The sequence below is a fragment of the Muscardinus avellanarius genome (genome assembly GCF_963383645.1).
Source record: "Muscardinus avellanarius genome assembly, chromosome: 6".
NCBI lineage: Eukaryota > Metazoa > Chordata > Mammalia > Rodentia > Gliridae > Muscardinus > Muscardinus avellanarius.
Window position 1 is genome coordinate 39,725,857 of NC_137791.1, and position 19,362 is coordinate 39,745,218.

General features: G+C 40.4%; 1 protein-coding gene and 1 pseudogene across 2 annotated transcripts in view; both read right to left on the minus strand.

The window, feature by feature from the left end:
• Positions 1–215: 215 nt before the first annotated feature.
• LOC308264451 (ribosome biogenesis protein NSA2 homolog) lies at positions 216–1,000 on the minus strand (annotated as a pseudogene). The gene has a single exon. The product of its transcript is annotated as a ribosome biogenesis protein NSA2 homolog (transcript).
• A 6,458-nt stretch (positions 1,001–7,458) lies between these two features.
• The window catches only part of LARP7 (La ribonucleoprotein 7, transcriptional regulator), a gene marked incomplete at its 3' end in the record, with an annotated part of 31,013 nt that continues 19,109 nt past the window's right edge, over positions 7,459–19,362 (minus strand). The window contains exons 11-13 of the mRNA XM_080697166.1: positions 15,819–15,978; positions 15,602–15,693; positions 7,459–7,539 (exon numbers count right to left, since the gene is read on the minus strand). Coding sequence (XP_080553292.1) covers positions 7,459–7,539; positions 15,602–15,693; positions 15,819–15,978 — 333 coding nt within the window. The remainder of the gene's footprint in view (positions 7,540–15,601; positions 15,694–15,818; positions 15,979–19,362) is intronic.

Genomic DNA, 19,362 nt, shown 5'->3' on the forward strand with positions numbered 1-19,362 from the left:
TGTAGCCCGGAGGTAGAAGGCCCCTGGGTTCCACCCCAGTACTACCAAAAAAAAAAAAAAAAAAAAAGTGGGCCATTTTAATGATTTTTTTCTTTTTACAGTTTAATAAATAGTTCTCTTGATGACAACAGATATGGTAGTTACTAAGAAATATCTCAGCAGTGGTGGTTTATCTGACTGGTTTGTAGTTGGAATTAACTTGTATGAGGTTGCTATTAAACCAGTAAGACTGCGTTTATGTATCCATCATTTTCAGGATTGTTGGTAACCTGGGCATATTTCCCCCAAATAACATTGCCTCCTTGCGTTACAAGGCCCGGCTCACTCACGTTCACCTCAATGACTGTACCTTTGGTAATAACACCCAAAGTTGCATATAGTGGGGATGAAGGATTTTTTTTCACACCAAGTATTGGCAGGCAAAAGGTGGCTTTCAGTTCAAGAGGTGGCTTCTTGAAATGTAAGCCCAATGGCCTAATGAACCTTTCATATTTAGGTGGTTTCCTCGTAAAGCCATCTCCAACAAAACGGACTTTAGTAACCATTCTCTTCCATGCCTTCTTTTTCCTTTTTCCTGTTCGAATCACCTTTAATACTTCTGTTTCTCCCTGAGCACAAACTTTTGGGAGAGGAACTTCACATTTTCACGCCTTTTCTTTTCGCTTTTGTTTAATCATGTTGGAAAGTACTTTGGCTCGGATTGTCCGTCTCTGTCCAGCAGATAGGCAGGCACTGCTCCCTGTGGAGTCTTGTCATCATTCTTCTTCTGTTTGGTGTTTCTCTTTTCATGCATCTTAATAGTCTTTTTCATTTGTGTTTTCTCAGCATGGTGCTGTTTATGGCAGAGCTTAGCCTTCAGGCCTATCATTTTTTTTTTTTTTTTTTTGCCTTCTTTGAGCATTCATGAGCCTCTCAACTTTCTTTTTTTCTCTTTTTCTCATGGTAATCCAAATGATATCCATAGCATACGGTGCAATTCAATATATTCGTTTTGTGGCATGACTCACAGAGCCACCGGGGTGAGAAGTTTTCAACTTTCGGGTCTCGTTCAACTCCAAGCCTTTATTTTTATTTTTATTTATTTTTAATCTTTTTGCAGTACTGGAGACGGAACCCAGGGGCATTCGAGCTACACCCCCAGCCCTAGTTTATTTATTCTTTTTTTTTTGCGGGTCGGGGAATGGAACCCAGGGGCATTCAACCTCCGTGCTACACCCCCTGCCCTATTTTTTTATTCTTTATTTTGAAACAGGGTCTCACTAAGTTGCGGAAGGCCTCACTAAGTAGCTGAGCCTGTCTGTGAACCGCGATCCCCTGGTCTCAGCCTCCTGAATGCTGGGATTACAAGCATGCACCACCATGCCCGACCTATTTTACTTTTTATTTGGAAACAGACTCTTGCTAAATTTTGGAGGCTGGTCTTGAACCAGCAATCCTCCTGTCTCGGCTTCTCAAGTACTGGGACTACACCATCAAGCCCAGCTCCACTAATTCTTTTCTTGGTGTGTGGAAAACAAAACAGCACATGTTGATTCCCAGCAAAAAAAAAAAAAAAAGTCCCAGTACTTGGGAGGCTGAGACAGAGTTATCACAAGGTTGGAGGACAGCCTCAGCAAGTAGTAAGACTCCCATCAACCTAGTGAGACCCTGTTTCAAAATAAAAATAAAATAGCCTGAGCCGGGCGTGGTGGCGCACACTTGTAATCCCCACACTTGGGAGGCAGAGACTGGAGGATTGCGCTAGTTCGGAGACAGCCTCGCTGGTTTAAGAGACCCTGTTTCCAAATAAAAATATAAAAAAATAGGTCTGGGAGTGTAGCTGGGAGGTAAAAGGGCTTCCAAGAACCCCAGTACCACCACCAAAAAAAAAAAAAAAAAAAGCTTGAAAGCTGGGAATGGTAGCTCACGCTTGTAATCCTAGCATTTGGGAGGATTGTGGTTCGAGCACAGCCTCAGCTACTTAGTGAGGACCTTTGCAAGGCAGTGAGACTCTGTTTCAAAATAAAGAATAAAAAAAACAGGGCAGGGGGTGTAGCTCAGAGGTCAAATGCCCCTGGGTTCCATCTCCAAACCCACAAAAAAAGAATTAAATATAGGGCTGGGGTGTAGCTCAGAGGTAGAAAAAGCAAATAAATGGAAGGTGGGTGTGGTGTCGCAGGCCTGTAATCCCAGTACTTGGGAGGCTGAGATAGGATCACAGGTTTGTAGATGGCCTCAGCAAGTAGTGAGACACTCATCAACCTAGTGAGACCCTGCTTCACAATAAAAATAAGAGTGGAGGTATATTTTAGAGGTGGAATGCCCCTCGGTTCATTTACCAGTATCATATACACAAATTAATTCAGAGCTGGGAGTGGTGGCTCATGCCTATAATCCCAGCCCCTTGGCAATTTAGCAAGACTTTCAGCAGCCTAACAAGACCTTTTTGCAAAATAAAAAACAAAGCAGGCGTGATGGCACATGCTTAAAATCCCAGCTTAGGGAGGCTGAGACAGGAGGATCACATTCGCGGCCAGCTGTAGGTACTTGGTGAGGTCCTCTGCAAATCAGTGAGACCCTGTTTCAAAAAGAAGAGAATAAAAAATAGGCTTGGAGTGTAGCTTGAAGGTAGAACGACCCTGGGTTCAAATACTAGTACCACCAAAATAAATAAATGAATAAAATAAAATATAAAAGTAAAAGGGCTAGGATGATGATGATGATGATTTGTGGTATTGGAGATGGAACCCAGGGGCTTTCTATCCCCGAGCTATACTCTCAGCCCTATTTTTTATTTGGAAATAGGTACTCAATAAGTTGCTGAGAATCTCACTAAGTAGCTGAGGCTGGCTTTGAACCTGTTCGATCCTCCTGTCTCCCAAGTGCTGGGATTACAAGCGTGTGCAACCATGCCTGGCAAAAGGGCTAGGATTATAACTCAGAGGTAGAAGTGCCCTGGATTCAAACTCCAGTATTAAAAACAAAAAAAGAATAGCCGGGCTTGGTGGTACACGCTTGTAATCCCAGCACTTGGGAGGCTGATACAGGAAGATCTGGGTTCGCAGCCATCCTCAGCTACTTAGTGAGGCCCTTTGCAACTCAGTGAGACTTTGTTTCATATTAAGAATAAAAAATAATGCCAGGGGCCTGGTGGCGCATGCTTGTAATCCCCACACTTGGGAGGCTGAGACAGGAGGATCGCACAGGTTCGAAGCCAGCCTCAGCTACTTAGTGAGGCTCTCAGCAACTTGGTGAGACCCTGTTTCCAGATAAAATATAAAAATAGGTCTGGGAGTATAGCCCGGAGGTAGAAAGCTTCTGGGTTCCACCCCCAGTGCCACCAAAAAAAAAAAAAAAAAAAGAATAAAAAATAGGGCCAAGGGTGTATCTCAAAGGTAGAATGCCCTGGGTTCCATCCCCAGACCTGAAAAAAAAAAAAAAAAAAGGTTATATTTCATCTTCCTTCTCTTTTGTGGTACTGTGGAATTAACTGAACCTAGAGACATTCTACCTCCAAGCAATATTTGGTTAACAGGACCTTACTAAATTGCTGAGTTTGATAAATTGCTGAGGCTGGAGGCTGGTAATAAGTAGCTGAGGCTATCTGCGAACCGTGATCCTCTGCTCTCAGTCTCCCAAATGCTGGGATTACAAGCATGCGCCACCATGCCCAGCTTTTATTCTTTATTTTGAAACAGGATCTCAATGAGTTGCAAAGGGCCTCACTAGCTGAGCCTGTCCTCAAACTGCGATCCTCCTGCCTCGGTCTCCCAAATGCTGAGATTACAAGCGAGTGCCACCATGTCCGGCTTTGTTTTTATTTTTATTTTGTGGTACTAGGGGTGGAACCCAGGGGTTTTCTACCCCCGGTCTACACTCCCAGACCTGTTTTTATATTTTATTTGGAAACAGGGTCTCACTAAGTTGCTGAGAGCCTCATTAAGTAGCTGAGGCTGGCTTTGAACCTGTGAGATCCTCCTGTCTCAGCCTCCCAGGTGCTGGGATTACAAGCATGTGCCACCACACTTGGCTTTAATTTTTTTTAATTTTTATTTTTTTGGTGGTACTGGGGTTCCTGGAAGCCCTTCTTCCTCCGGGCTACACTCCCAGACCTATTTTATATTTTTGAAACAGGGTCTCTTACGCCAGCACAGCTGGCTTCGAACCTACGTGATCCTCCTGTATCAGCCTCCCAAGCGCGGGGATTACAAGCGTGCGCCACCACGCCCGGCTGGCTTTATTTTTATTTTTAAACAAGGTCTTGCTAGGTTATAATCCTCATAATAGGGTACCATGATAATTTATCAATTTTACTTTTCCATGAGCATGTATTTGGTTTTTTCATGGAGAGACCAGTGAGTAACTTGTCATAACACTTATGATAGTAATCAGCTGTTTTCTCCACAACCAGTGAGGTACGACCTCATGCTCATAAAGTAGACATGGGTACACATGCCTGTAATCCCAGTATTTGGGAGGCTGAGAAAAAAAGATTGCCAAGTTCAAGGCCAGTGTCAGCAAATTAGTAAACTGTCTTAAACAGAGTTGTGAGCTGGGCATGGTGGTGCCGGTTTTGTAATCCCAGCACTTGGGAGGATGAGATGGGAGGATTACAGGTTTGTACCCAGCCTCAGCTACTTAGTGAGGCCCTTCCAACCTCGCAAGACTGTTTCAAAATAAAGAATAAAAGCCAGGCATGGTGGCACACGCTTGTAATCTCTGCGCTTGGGAGGCTGAGCCAAGAGGATCGCACAGGTTCGAAGCCAGCCTCAGCTACTTAGGCTCTCGGAAGCTTAGTGAGACCCCGTTTCTAAATAAAAAAAAATATATAAAATAGGTCTGGGAAAATAGCCCAGAGGTAGAAAGCCTCTGGTTTCCACCCCCAGTAAAAAAAAAAAAAAAAAAAAAAAAGAATAAAAAATAGGGCTGGGTGTGTGGCTTGGGTGTAGAATGCCCCTGGGTTTGATCTCTAGTTCCACAGGGGGAAAAAAAAAGGGGAGTAAGTGCTGAGCATGGCAGAGAAGGCCTGTTACCCCACCCCAGTATTTGGGAGGCTGAGACAGAAGATGGAAAGTTCAAGGACAGTCTCAGCAAGTACTGAGTGTCTCATCAACCTAGGGAGACCCTGTTTCAAAATAAAAATAAAATATTGCTGGGGGTGTAGGTTGGAGGTAGAATGCCCCTGGGTTCAATTCCCAGTATCACAAAGTAAATAAGTTAAAAGGGCTGGGATGTAGCTCAGAGGTTGAGTGCCCCTGGGTTCAATTTCTAGTATCATAAAAAACCAAAAAAAAAAAAAAAAAAAAGAAAAAGTTTGGGGATACTAGCTCAGTGGTAGAGCACCCCTGCTTAGGGCTCAGTATTGCAAAAAAAAAAAAAAAAAAAAAAGATCAAAACTAAATCCCAGTATGGTGGCGCATGCTTGTAATCCCAGTACTTGGGAGTTTGAGACAGGAGAATCACAAGTTCAAGGCCAGCCTCAGATGCTTGGTAAGGCCCTCTGCAACTTAGTGAGACCCTGTTTCAAAATAAAGAATAAAAGCCAGGCATGGTGGCGCACGCTTATAATCCCAGCATTTGGGAGGCTGAGACAGGAGGATTACGGTGCACAGCCAGCCTCAGCTACTTAGGGAGGCCCTTTGCTACTCAGTGAGACCCTGTTTCAAAATAAGAAATAAAAAACAGGGCTGGGGTGTAGCTCAGAGGCAGAATGATCCTAGGTTCAATCCCCAGTACCACTAAAAAACCCAACCCCCAAAACTAAACCTTTGGCTTATAAAAGTGAGCTGATTCCTAACTGTAGGGCTCTCACAGTCCATGAGAAGTGGATTCAAGTCAGGACTTGACCTCTGAACACGGCTGGTGGAGCCAGAAATGGGTTTATTGGTCAAGGAAATGAACCCCATGTCTGTGCATAGTACTTACTGTGAATCTAGGAAGAGATGAAGAGTCCAGTCTTATATAAGCCCTGTAAATTCATTTTTGGTAATGACTTAAATGTACCAGGCCTATGATTTTTGTGAATAAATGACAGATCTCAGTTTTGCTTAAGTTTCATCCCTAGACCTTCTCTAACCCCCTCTATGGTACATTTTACTTTTCCAATAAATAAAATATCTACTTTTTTTTATTTTTGCAAATAAAATATCTACTTTCTAGCCGGGCGTGGTGGCACACGCTTGTAATCCCCGTGCTTGGGAGGCTGAGACAGGAGGATCGCACAGGTTCGAACCCAGCCTCAGCTACTTAGTGAGGCTCTGGGCAACCCTGTTTCCAAATAAAATATAAAAAAAGGTCTGGGAGTATAGCCCGGAGGTAGAGAGCCTCTGGGTTCCACCCCCAGTACCACCAAAAAAAAAAAAAAAAAAAAAAAAAAATCTACTGTCTTACTTAGTTGCAGAGAGCCTCACTAAGTTGCTGAGACTGGCTGCAAACCTGTGATCCTCCTGTCTCAATCTCTGAAGAGCTGGTATTACAAGTGTGTGCCACCACACCTGGCTAAAATTTAAAATTTGAATTAAAAACAGTTCATATGATAGCTGGGTATGGTGGCACATGCTTGTAATCCCAGTGCTTGGCAGGCTAAAGCAGGAGGATTGCACATGTTCGAAACCAGCCTCAGCTACTGAGTGAGGCGCTCAGTAAATTAGTGAGACCATGTTTCCAAACAAAATATAAAAAGAGGTCTGGGAGTATAGTCCGGAGCTAGAAATGCCCCTGGGTTCTACCTCCAGTACAAAAAAAAAAAAAAAGAAAAGAAAAAAGTTCATATGATCTGTTGTTCAGTTAAAGCTTACCTAGGCAAAGAGCAATAAATAAAATGAAATATCATATTTACATGTGTATATGCACCAACAAAGATATCCAAGATATTTGAAATGAGAAAGCAAGTGAAAAAATTATTTCTACAGTGAGAGTCTACATTCTAAACTTAGTTTATGTATGTACTTTATTTTCACAATATGTATTTGTTTTGTAAATAAAAAGAAAATTAACAATAATGTTCAAAACACATTTATTTATCTTTTGTGGTATTGGGGATTCAATCCAGAGAAATTCTACCCTCAAGCTACACCACCAGTCCAATTTTATTTCTTATTTGGAATCAGGGTCTGGCTAGGTTGATGTGAGTCTCACTATTTGCTGAGGCTGTCCTTGAACCTGTGATTCTCCTGTCCCAGCTTTCCAGCCTCCCAAAGTACTGGGATTATAGGTGGGTCACCATGCCTGGCTGACATTTCTTTATGAAATCACTTTGGGTGATATATAATTTCAACAAACAAATGTTTAACAAAAAACTGATATACAATGTACTTATTTCTAGAAAAAAGTCTTATTTACAAGTTGAGGAACAAATGCATCTCTTTTAATTAAATGTAGATCTCAGAAAAACATTCATTATGCAGTACTACCATAATAAAAACAGATTTCTTTAGAATTGCTTGAAGGTTCAGTGAAAGAGGAGATGAGCTAGTTTCCTTAATCATACTCAGAGAATCGAATGTGTTTACTTGCTCGCTGAGTCTTTGCCAGTCTGATCTTCTCTGCTTTGGTGATTAGCTATGAAGAAACCAGAAACCAGAGATATTAGACACCCCAGGCAAGAAAGTAATCATGACTACAAAAATTGCACAACTCAGCTGGACATGGTGGCGCACGCTTGTAATCCCCGTGCTTGGGAGGCTGAGATAGGAGGATCGCACTGGTTTGAAGCCAGCCTCAGCTACTTAGTGAGGCTCTCAGCAACTTCGTGAGACCCCATTTTAAATAAAATATAAAAAATAGGTCTAGGAGTATAGCCCGGGGTAGAAAGCCTCTGAGTTCCACCCACCCCCAGTACCACCAAAACAAACAAACAAAAAACCAAAAAACTACAACTATCAGTTTAATTTTTCTTTTTTTGTGGCACTAGGATTGAACTGAAGGGTGTTCTACCTCTGAGCTACAACTCTAACCTAATATAGTTGTATTTGGAAACAGGGTTTCACTAGGTTGACAAGAGTCTCACTATTTGCTGAGGCTGTCCTGGAATCTACTATCCTCCTGTCTCAATTTCCCAAGTACTAAGATTATAGGCATGTACCACCATGCCCGGCTTGAATAAAATGTTTAAAAAGAATGAAAAGGAAGACACATGAAGTAATTTTGCATGGGTTAAATAAATTACAGAGAGAAGTGCTTATTATGTGTTGTAAGTATAAAAAATTTAAAATATCTACCTCCCCCCACTTAAATTATACATTGCTTAAAATCTTTCAATTAACAACAGTCATGAGCCAGCATGATGGCCCATAATAAATTGCAGAGGGGCTTTAAGAAGTAGCTGAAGCTGGCTGCATATATGTGATCCTTCTGTCCTAGTTTACCAAGTACTGAGATTACAGGTATGTACCATCAGATCAGACTACTATTCTTTGTTATATATGTTTTGTTGGTGGTACTGGGGATTGAACCCAGAGAGAGGCATTCTACCTACAAGATACACCCCTCTGCAACTTAGTGAAATTTTGTTTCAAAATAAAGAATAAAAAAATAGGGCTGAAGGTGTAACTTGGAGATAGAATGCTCCTGGGTTCAATCCCCAGTACCCCCCCCCCCACAGACAATAAATAAATCAAAATAAGAAGCCAAGGCATGGTGGTGAACACCTTTAATCCCAGTACTTGGGGAGGCTATGACAGGAGGATCACAGGCTTGAGGCTAGCCTTAGCAATTCAGTGAGGCCCTTAGGAACTCAATAAGACCCTGTCTCAAAATAAAAAATAAAATAGGGCTGGGGGTGTTGCTCAGAGAAAGAAAACCTCTGGGTTAAATCCTCAGTAACCTACCCACCACCCACAATTCCTGTGTAGTACTGCATGCCAGCCTCAGCAACTTAGTGAGATCCTGTTCTAAAAATTAAAAAGAGCTGGGCATGGTGGCACACACTTGTAATCCCAGCATTTGGGAGGCTGAAACAGGAGGATCCCAGTTCATGGACAGCATCAGCTACTTCATGAGACCCTGTTTCAAAATAAAGAATAAAAAATCGGGCTGGGGGTGTAGCTTGGAGGTAGAATCCCCCTAAGGTTCCATCTCCAGTACCGCAAAAAACAAAACAAAACAAAACAAAACAAAAAACCAAAAAAAAAGCCAGGTGTGGTGGTGCATGCTTGTAATCCCAGCATTTAGGAAGCTGAGACAAGGAGGACCTGGGTTTGCGGACAGCCTCAGTTACTGAGACCCTTTGCGACTCAGTGAGACCCTGTTTCAAAATAAAAACTAAAAAATAGGGCTAGGGTGTAGCTAGGGGGTTCAATGCCCCTGGATTCCATCCCCAGAGCTGCAAAAAATAAAAAATAAAAAATAAAATAAATAAAAAGGAGCCAGGTATGGTGGTGCAGGTTTGTAATACCAGCATTTGGGAAGGGTGAGACAGGAAGACTGCAGTTCATGGACAGCCTCAGCTACTTAGTGAGGGAGGCCCTTTGCAAAAACAAAAAGGGCTGGGATAACAGTGCTAAAATGCCATTTGATTCAATTCCTAGTACCAGAAACAGCAAGAAAGAAAGAAAAATAAAGGCCAGGAGGTAGCTCAGTGGTAGAGTTTTTGCTTAGCATGTGAGAGGCCGTGGGTTCAGTCTCTAGTATTGAATTAAAAAAAAAAATCTCTTTAAAGATCTTCCTTTTTTTAAAAAATTATTTTAAATTTTTGGTGGTACTGGAGGTGGAACTCAGAGGCTGTCTACCTCTGAGCTATACTCCCAGACCTATTTTATATTTTATTTGGAAACAGGGTCTCACTAAGTTGCTGAGAGCCTCACTAAGTAGCTGAGGCTGGCTTTGAACATTTGCAATCCTCCCGTCTCAGCCTCCCAAGAGCTGGGATTACAAGCGTGTGCCACCATGCCTGGCTTGAAGATCTTTCTTATCCTTTATGATAATTCATTAATTAATTTACCTATGATTAATTTTTATAGGTAGAAAATAAAATTTTTCTTTGCCTATTCATTTATTTATCTTGTACTTTTATATAAACTAATCAGGAGTTAGGTAATTGTTCCTAGTATAGGTTCTATTTCATAGTATTTTTTTATTTTTATATTTATTTTTGTGGTACTGGGAATTAAACCCATGAGTGTGTTCTACCTCTGAGCTATACCACCAGCTCTATTTTTTTTGTGTGTATGTATGTGTGGTATTGGGGATGGAACACAGGGGCATTCTACCTCTGAGCTACACTCCTAGCCCTATTTTTTATTTTACTTTATTTTTCGGTTCTATGGATAGAACCTAGAAGCATTCTACCTCAAAGCTACACACAGCCCTATTTTTTAATTCTTTATTTTGAAATAGGGTCTCACTGAGTTGCAAAGGGCCTAAGTAGCTGAGGCTGTCCTCGAACTGCGTCTTAGCCTCCTAAATGATGGGATTACAAGCATGCGCCACCATGCCCGCTTTATTCTTTATTTTGAGACAGGGTCTCAGTAAGTTGCAGAAGGTCTCACTATTAGCTGAGGCTGTCTGTGAACCTGGATCATCCTGTCTCAGCATCCCACATTCTGGAATTATAAGTGTGCTCCAGCACACCTGGCTTTATTTTTTATTTTGAAATAGTGTCTCGCTAAGTTGCTGAGGCTGGCTGTGATTCTGTGAACCTCCTGTCTCAATCTCCCAAGTACTGGAATTACAAGCGTGCTCCACCACGCCTGGCTTTATCTTTAATTTTGAAATAGTGTCTCACTAAGTTGCTGAGGCTGGTTGTGATTCTGTGATCCTCCTGTCTCAATCTCCCAAGTACTGGAATTACAAGTGTGTGCCACCATGCACAGTTCTATTTTTTATTTTGAAATATAGAGTTTTTACAAATTGCTGAGGCTGGGTTACAGGGGTGCATCACAGCACCCATCTATTTTGCTAATTTGTTATAAGCACTTATTAATTCTCTCTTTTTTTTTTTTGCCTGGAAGGTTGCATTTCTAAACTATTCTGACTTGGTTTCTCTCTTTCCCTAAGGTCTCTGCTGGAAAGTCATCTTCCCAGGTGAACTCATCTGCTATAAATCAAATGCTTGATTTTACACACCACTGGTCATTACCAACCTATACTGTCAGGCTGCAAGCTTCAAGGAGGGCCTTTGTTATTCATGCCTGCTTCTCCATGAAGTGAATGGTGGTTAACACAGAGGGTCAAACAATACTACGATTGGGGTTGTAGCTTTATGGTTTGATCCCCAGCATGGAAAATAGTTTTTTGATTAACTAGGAAACAAGTTAATTATGGTCACCTCTCTTCTAACAGTCTTCTGTAGCACTTCTTTGGGGGCAGTACTTCTTTTCTTTTTTTGGTGGGACTAGGGATTGAACCCAGGGTAATTCTACCTCTGAGCTACACCCCCAGCTCTACTTTATTTCTTATTTATTTATTTATTTATTTGCGGTACTGGGGATGGAACCCAGGGGCATTCTATCTCCGAGTGACATTCTCAGCCCTATTTATTATTCTTTATTTTGAAACAGGGTCTCACTGAGTTGCAAAGGGCCTAAGTAGCTGAGGCTGGCCATGAACCACGATCCTCCTGTTGCAGCCTCCCGAGGGCTAGGATTACAAGCATGTGCCACCATGTCCAGCTCTCTATTTTATTTTTATTTTGAAACAGGGTCTTCACAGGTTGATGAGAGTCTAATTACTTGCTGAGGTTGTCCTCAAACCTGCAATCCTGTCTCAGGAGAGATTTCAGGTATGTGCCATTGAAAAGAAAGCCTAGCAATACTTTATTTTCAATACATGGCATAAACCAACAATCTACTTCCAAATCTTCAGGTGTTTGTACTTAATCATTGTAATAATAACATTCATAGTGGAACAGGTAAACAGGTGAGTGAATTCAGGAAAGTAACTTTCAACTCAATTCACAAAATTCTTTAGGCAATGTTTATTTCCTTGCCTCAAATTAAATTTCCAAGAACAGCCAGGTGTGGCGGCTTATGTTTGTAATCTCAGTACTTGGGAGGCTGAAATAAGAGGATCGCAGGTTCGAAGCTAGCCTCAGCAATTTAGTGAGACCCTCTGCAATCTAGTGAGATCTTGTTTCCAAATAAGAAATAAAATCAGCTTGGGGGTATAACTTGGAGGTAGAATGACTTTAGGTTTTACAAGAACAGACCTTTCTTGGAACTAGGTATGGTGGCATTTCAGTAATGGGTTCTAAACTAAAGATTTTAACATTTAAATGATCTCCAACAGGCTTGAAAATTAACACCTCAGAACCACTGAGTCTTCCTAAGGAAGGAAGGAGGTTTCTTTATTTTAACAACTTAATCTCCATTCCTAAAAACAAAATTATCAAAGACCCTTAGGAAACCTCCCCCTAAATCATCATCAGTTCTAAAGAATGCCAGGTAATGGAAGGCTGAAGAAAAACACTGGATTTTTAAGTTGGGGACTAAAAAAACTATCTCTATATTTAATTTTCTCAATAAATAAGCCTAGAATATTTGAAGTATGACTTTTGATGTGGTCACAAACAAAAAGGTTGTACAACTTTTTACAGTTTCTTACAACTTTTATAATTTTTTTTTTTTTTGCAGTGCTGGGGATTGAACCCAGGGTTATTCTACCTCCAAACTACAACCCCAGCCCTATTTCTTTCTTTCTTTCTTTCTTTCTTTCTTTCTTTCTTTCTTTCTTTCTTTCTTTCTTTCTTTCTTTCCTTCCTTCCTTCCTTCCTTCCTTCCTTCCTTTCTCTCTTTCTCTCTTTCTTTCTTGGTGGTACTGGGGGTGGAACTTAGAGGCTTTCTACCTCCAGGCTATACTCCCAGACCTTTTTCTATTTTATTTGGAAACAGGGTCTCACTAAGTTGCTGAGAGCCTCACTAAGTAGCTAGGCTGGCTTTGAACCTGTGCAATACCCTTGTTTCAGCCTACAAACGTGTGCCACCATGCCCGGCCTTATTTTTTATTTTGAAATAGGTTTTCACTAAATTGCTGAGGGTCTAGCTAAATTGTCGAGGCTGGTTTTGAATCTGTGATCCTCCTATCTCAGCTTCCCAAGTACTGGGGTTATAAGCATGTGCCATGCTTGGCTGTTGCTGCTTCTTTTTTTTTTTTTTTTTTTTTTTAATATAATTTGCCTGCCTGCCTTCCATCCTTCCTTCTTTCCTTATTCCCTCCCTTTTGTAATGCTAAGAATCGAACCTAGGGGCATTCTATACTCCCTAGCCCAATTTTTTATTCTTTTTTTTTGTAGCACTGGGAATGGAATCCAGGGCATTCTACTTCTGAGCTACATCCCTAGCACTATTTTTAATTCTTTATTTTAAAACAGTCTCACTGAGTTGCAAAGGGTCTAAATAAGTAGTAGCCGAGGCTGTCCTCAAACCACAATCCTCCTGTGTCAGCCTCCCAAATGCTGGGATTACAAGACTGTACCACCAAGCCCAGCTTTTATTCTTTATTTTGAAACAAGGTCTCATAAAGTTGTAGATGGCCTCATTAAGTAGCAAGAACCTGCAATCTTCCTTTCTCGGCCTCCCAAGTACTGGGATTACAAGCATGTGCCGTCAAGCCCGGCTAATATATATAAATTTTCAATGAATAAATTCCATAACTTGCTAGTAACAAATTATTTGTACAGTATCAGTATTACTTTGTCAGAAAAATAAGAATTTGTTTTTGGTGGTACTAGAGGTGGAACCCAGGGGCCTTCTACAGCTGGGCTATATATCCCAGCCCTATTTTATTCTTTATTTGGAAATAGGGTCTCACTAAGTTACCAAGAGCCTTACTAAGTTGCTAGGCTCTCATCTTCGAACCTGCAATACTCTGGTCTTAGCCTCCTATATACTGGGATTACAGGCATGTGCCACCACGCCCAGCAAGAAAAATTTCTGGCAAAGAAGCTGGCTCCCTTGCTTGCATGCTCGATTTACTGTTTATTTACTTATTTAGGCACTGGGGATTGAATTCAGAGGCAGTCTACCTCCAAGTTATAACCCCAGCGCTATTTTATTTCCCTTTTTTTTTTTTTGTGGTACTGGGGATGAAACCCAGGGATACACCCCCACCCCTATTTTTTATTCTTTATTTTGAGACAGGGTCTCACTAAGTTAAAAAGGGCCTTACTAAGTAGCTGAGGCTGTGTCTGGGAACCTCAATCCTTCTGTCTCAGCCTCCCAAATGCTAGTATTACAAGGGTGAGCCACCACACCCACTCTGATTTTATTTCTTATTTAAAAACAGGGTTTTATTAACTTGCTGAGCTGGTTTTGAACCTGCAATTCTTCTGTCTTAGCCTTCCAAGTACTGGAATTACAAGCAAGTACCACCACACGCAGCAAAAGTTTGCTTTAAATTATTTAAGCTTGCTTGTATCATTTGTTGACTAGGTTGTTATTGCTATAGGGAATATAACCCATGAAGTCTCTCTCTTATCAGTGGAGCCTCATGTATTTATCCTTTTGTGTGTGTATGTGGTATTGTACTGGGGTCTGTTGAATCCAGGGATATTCAACCTCTGAGCTACCCTCCAGGCCTATTTTATTTTTTACTTTAAACAGGTTTTTACTAGGTTGCGGGCCTCCACAACTTAGTGAGACTCTTTTTAAAAATAAAGAATAGCCGGGCGTGGTGGCACACGCTTGTAATCCAGGCGCTTGGGAGGCGGAGACGGGAGGATCGCACAGGTTCGAAGCTAGCTGTGCTGGCTTAAGAGAACCTGTTTCCAAATAAAAAATAGTATAAAAATAGATCTGGGAGTGTAGCCCGGAGGTAGAAGGGATTCCAGGAACCCTAGTACCACCAAAAACAAACAAACAAATAAAATTTAAAAAAATAAAAATAAGGAATAAAAATAGGGCTGGTAGCCGGGCATGGTGGCGCATGCTTGTAATCCCAGCATTCCAGCATTCGGGAGGATCATGGTTCGTGGACAGCCTCAGCTACTCAGTGAGGCCCTCTGCAACTTAGTGAGACTCTGTTTCAAAATAAAGAGTAAAAGCTGGGCGTGGTGGCACACACTTGTAATCCCTGCGCTTGGGAGGCTGAGACAGGAGGATCACATGGGTTTGAAGCCACCCTCAGCTGCTTAGTGAGGCTCTCAGCAACTTAGTGAGACCCTGTTTCCAATTAATTAAAAAAAAAAAAAAAAAAGGTCTGGGAGTATAGCCAGCAGGTAAATAAAAAGCCTCTGGGTTCCACCCCCAGTACCACCAAAAAAAAAAAAAAAAAAAAAAAAAAAGAGTAAAAATAGGGCAGGGAGTATAGTTCAGAGGTCGAATCCCCTTGGGCTCCACCCCAGACCAGCCAAAAATAAATAAATAATAAATAAATAAATTTTAAAAATAGGGCTGGGGATGGAGTTTGGAGGTAGAATGCCTCTCAGTTCAATCCTCAGGCACCACCACAACAAAAAAAAGATAAAAAATATTCTAAACTTATGTACCCCTTTGGGGAAAATATTCTAACTTAAATGTATTTTGAAGCCAAAAGAAATGAGTATCCTCTGTATCACTGTAGGACACGGCACTCTAGGGATCTTTGTCCTGTAATACCAGAGTTACATTATAATCATCTGTCACCGACTTTCAGAAGATATATAACTCCCCCAAATTCTAAGATGCAAAATGGAAGATGAAGTGTTTACCTTCTCGGTGCCTCTTTTCTTTTCCCGAGGCTGATTAAGTTTGGCCTGTCTGTCTACCAGAATCTTCTGCCAATACCTCTGTTCATGATCCCCTTGAAAACAAAGCAATAGCTCTTACTGTTCAATATAAGGACACACGAGAAAAATACTCCAACCTCAATAGGAGAACTATTATCCACAATAATTGTTGAAAAATGAAATTTCTATATAGTTTTACCAGAAAGGATCTCGAGTATCCAGCCGTGCTTCTTTTTAATTTCAGTACACATATTTATTACTGCTTGAGCATCCTCAGGAGTTTTAAATCTGGCATGACATTCTGTATCTCCTTCTAGCAAATCAACATAAACGACTTCTGACACTGCGGTCAAAGTATCCTGCATTGGAATTCATACAAAGACTGATAATCAATTATTAAGGTATTTCATAATAAATCTAAAATTTTTCCAGTGGTTGTATGTATAATATGAGCAAGCCAATATGTAGATTAACAGTTAACTTTTTTTTTTTTTTTTTTTTTTTTGCGGGTCTGGAGATGGAACCCAGGGGTATTCAACCTTCGAGCTACAGCCCCTGCCCTCTTTTTTATTCTTTATTTTGAAACCGGGTCTCACTGAGTTGCAGAGGGCCTCACTAAGTAGCTGAGGCTGTCCGCGAACCGTGATCCTCCAGTCTCAGCCTCCTGAATGCTGGGATTACAAGCGTGCACCACCACGCCCGGCTAACAAGTAACTTTAAATCAAACATTTCTTCTAAAACATACAAAGATGTACTTAAAAAGAGATTTGACACAGGCTTATAATCTCACTACTTGTGAGGCTAAGATAGAAGCAGGTTTCAGGCCAGCCTCGGCTACTTAGTGAGAGCCTCCAAACTTAGTGAGACCCTATTTCCAAATAAAATACAAAATAGGTTGGGGGTATAGTCCATAGGTAGAAGGACCCTGTTTCATCCCCAGTACCACAAAAACAAAATAAATAAAGAAAATAAGGCTGGAGGTGTAGCTCAGAAATAGAATGCTCCTTGGTTCAATCCCAGTATTAAAAAAAACCCCAAAAACCAAAACAACAACAACAACAAAAAACTTGGCCAAGCCCAGTGTGGTTGCCCACACTCGTAATTCCAGTTGTGGCTCAGGCTTTCTGTAATTTTTTTTTTTTTTTTGTGGTCTGGGATGGAACCCAGAGGCATTTGACCTCCGAGCTACACCCCTTGCCCTATTTTTTATTCTTTATTTTGAAACTGGGTCTCACTAATTGGCGGAGGGCCTAAGTAGCTGAGGCTGTCCGCGAATGGCTATCCTCCTGTCTCAGCCTTTTGAATGCTGGGATTATAAACGTGTGCCATCACGCCCGGCTTGGCTTTCTGCAATTTTGATTCTGTTTCAAAATAAAAAATGAGTGTAGCTCAGAGGTAGAATGCCCTTGGGTTCAATTCCCAGTAGCGCACAAATACAAAATAGATTTTACAAGCCTCAGCAATTTATTCCAAATGAGCAACTTTGGGAGACTCTACTAAAAAAAAAAAAAAAAAAAAAAAAAAAAAGGTGGAGGAGGAATTGGGAGGTAGAATGTCTCAGTATAATCCCAGCTTACGAAAAAGAAAAAAAAAGAAAAAAGAAAAAAAGATTTGGACAAAAGAGAAACAATTTAACATCAAATTATCATCAACTCATAATTTACCTTCCTCACCACCTACATTTACTGATAAAAATATATTTATTTAGCCAAGCATGGTGGTGCACACTTGTAATCCCAGTGCTTGGAAGGCGGACAAAGGAAGATCGCACAGGTTCAAAGCCAGCCTCAGCTACTTAGTGGGGCCCTCTGCAAATTAGTGTAACCCTATTTCCAAATAAAGTATAAAATATGTCTAAGAGTATAGCCCAGATGTAGAAAAGTCCCTGGGTTCAACCCCAGTACCACAATATGTATTTATTTTATTTATTATTATTGTTTTGTGATACTGGGGATAGAACCTAGGGGTTCTATCCTCTGAACTACACCTCTGAACTACACCTCCAGCCCTATTTTTATTCTTTATTTGGAAAAAGGGTGTCACTGAGTTGCAAAGGGCCTCACTGAAGTAGCTGAGGCTGTCTGCACACGGGGATCCTTCTGTCTCAGCCTCCCAAATGCTGGGATTACAAGCATGTGCCACCATGTCTGGCCATAATAGAAATAAATAAATAAACAAACAAATAAATAAATAAATATGTAGATCAGAACATGCAAATGGTGCCCCACCAATCTATGAGTAGTACAAGAACAAAGATAAAAAGAAAAGTGAAACAGGACTTTAGGGGAAGTTATTTTCACCTATCTGCATAGCACCACTTTTTAAGTAAAATGTATGTAACAACTGTTCAACTTTCTGTAACAACTCACAAGACAGTCTTAGGGAACCCAGGGCAGTGGTAGGGTTCTGGAGGAGTCGGCTGGGATGCAGCTCCAGCTTTTTTACCAGCAAGGGAAAAGTTTTAAGGAAAATGCCTGCTGTGAGGGCAAATTAACAAGATTCCTGCATCCTTAATTAACTTTCACAGCAGGCCCCACACCATACACAATGCATCTATGCAGGAATGTAACAGTACTTTTTAACTCATCAACTCCCATTCATAAAGTTAAATAGATGGAAATTTCTAAGTGGAACAACAAAAAAAATAAATCTTATTTATTTCTCTTTCCTTTAGTTTTGACCCAAAGTTCCAAGATACACCAACTTAGACTAATCTTAAATGTTGAATTTGAATTATAGAAAAAATTTGAGTAATATCTAGAAATATATTTCCCTGCAGGACAAGTAAAGTTTATTAATAAGTACTAAAAATAGGTAGTAAAACTGAGTTTCTAGAAGCTGAAGACTGAGAACTAACTCATCTTAACACTTGCTATCGCCCATCAGAAAACAAGTCCCCTAGTAAATGTTTGCTGAATCAACTAAAAAAAGCAAAAAAACTTGTTAACGTATACTTGGTAACACTTCTCATTTCTTTAGCTAGTAGTACTAAATTTATGAAAAAACAATATTAAGTTGATGTAATTTGAGTGCTTTACTGGTAGAAGTGATACCTTTTTCCAGACAGATTAGTTAATTTAAAAAATACTTACTAGACTACATACACACAAAAAATTACTTACAGGTATGGAGGGAAAGGTACCAAGTGATGTATACATATACTGACTTTTCACTTTGAATTTCACCATGTTGTATAATTGTAATGCACCAATAAAAGTATATGAGATTAAAAATATTAGATATCCATTATAATAGCAGGCTAATCTCCTGATTTAAAATCATAAAATTAAAAATTAGCCAGGTATTCATATGGGCAAATCACAAATAGCAGTAACCATTACCATAGCTCAGTTTTTGTTCAAGCAAAATAAAACTACTACTTTTATTAATGTAGTTTTATGGTTTTTATCATCGTTAATAATTTGAATGAATAGTCACCCTTTAGATAATAAAAGCACTCTAATTTTTCTTTTGCGGGGTGCTGGGGCCAATAAAACCCCCAGGGCCTTGCCCATGCTTAGTATTTTTTTTTTTTTAAATAACTCTTCATGTTTTTGGCCTATATTCCTAACAGCCTAAATGTAATGCAGTAATATCATTTGAGATTGGTCATATCCCTCATGAATATTGGAAAAAGAAGCAAAATCAATATCTTAGTCGCAGGAAAAGGATTTTAAGAACAGAGTCTCAGCTAAAGAGTGTTTATAATTACAGTTAAAAAAGCATTTCAGTGGTTCAATCAA